A 973-nucleotide genomic window follows, 5' to 3' on the forward strand; every position below is an offset into this window, starting at 1 on the left:
TGCTTTCTTTATTTTATGCTTATGATTATATTTGATCTTGTATAACGACCTTTTTGGTCAATGGTACGTCTGCTCATGTTCTGTTTGATTTGGGTGCTACCCGATCCTTTGTATCACTTGCGCTTAGCAAGAAGTTTTGTGATGCTCCCAGGATTCAGGATTGACCATTGGAGGTTGAGATTGCGGATGAACGTACCGTGATTGCTTCAATGGCTCATGGCGGGTGTGTCCTGAATCTGTTTAGTGAGAGATACTCTATTGATTTGGTGTCGATTCTGTTGAGAGGGTTGAAGGTTATCAACGGGATGGATTGGTTAGGCTCCAATGGGGCCATGATTGATTGCGGCCATCAGCTAGTGATAGTTCAAACCCCAAGTGGGGGAGAACTTTTTATTCTTGGCGAGAGATCCTCGCATGTGCTGACTCTCTGTTCAGCTGCAAGGGCCATGAGATATCTTCAGCATGGTTGTTTGGGGTTCTTAGCTTATGTTGCAGACACTCGAGTTGAGGGCACGACGGAGTTGAGTGGGGTGCCTATTCTTTGGGATTTTCCTAATGTGTTTCCTGAGGATTTTTCAGGAGTTCCTCCCGAGAGGCAGGTCGAGTTTTGGATTGATCTAGTTTCGGGTGCGGCCCCGATAGCCAAGGCATCGTATCGCTTGGCACCAGCAGAGATACATGAGTTGTCTACACAACTTCAGTAGGAGCAGCTAGACAAGGGGTTTATTCGGCCGAGTAGCTTTCCTTGGGAAGCACTGATCTTATTTGTGAAGAAGAAGGATGGTTCACACAGGATGTGCATTGACTATCGGGATTTGAATAAGTTAACGGTGAAGAACAGCTACCCACTTTCGAGGATTGATGCTTTATTTAATTAACTTCATGGTGCATCTTGGTTTTCCAAGATTGATTTGCATTCAGGTTACCACCAGATGAGGGTCAAAGAGGATGATGTGCAGAAGATAGCCTTCAG

At 45.4% G+C, this 973-nt stretch overlaps 1 protein-coding gene across 1 annotated transcript; it reads left to right on the forward strand.

The window, feature by feature from the left end:
• The first annotated feature begins 209 nt into the window (after window positions 1–209).
• Window positions 210–704, forward strand: LOC145119017 (uncharacterized). Its single transcript, XM_079054670.1, has one exon. It carries the CDS (start codon window positions 210–212, stop codon window positions 702–704), a length of 495 nt encoding a protein of 164 aa, XP_078910796.1.
• The last annotated feature ends 269 nt before the right edge of the window (window positions 705–973 follow it).

This window comes from Lactuca virosa, chromosome 1 (assembly GCF_052849685.1).
Source record: "Lactuca virosa cultivar CGN04683 chromosome 1, Lactuca_virosa_CGN04683_v6, whole genome shotgun sequence".
Classification (NCBI taxonomy): Eukaryota; Viridiplantae; Streptophyta; class Magnoliopsida; order Asterales; family Asteraceae; genus Lactuca; species Lactuca virosa.

Coding starts and splice junctions, on each gene's coding strand:
- LOC145119017 (XM_079054670.1), top strand. CDS start 210: ATGGCTCATGGCGGGTGTGTCCTGAATCTGTTTAGTGAGAGATACTCT.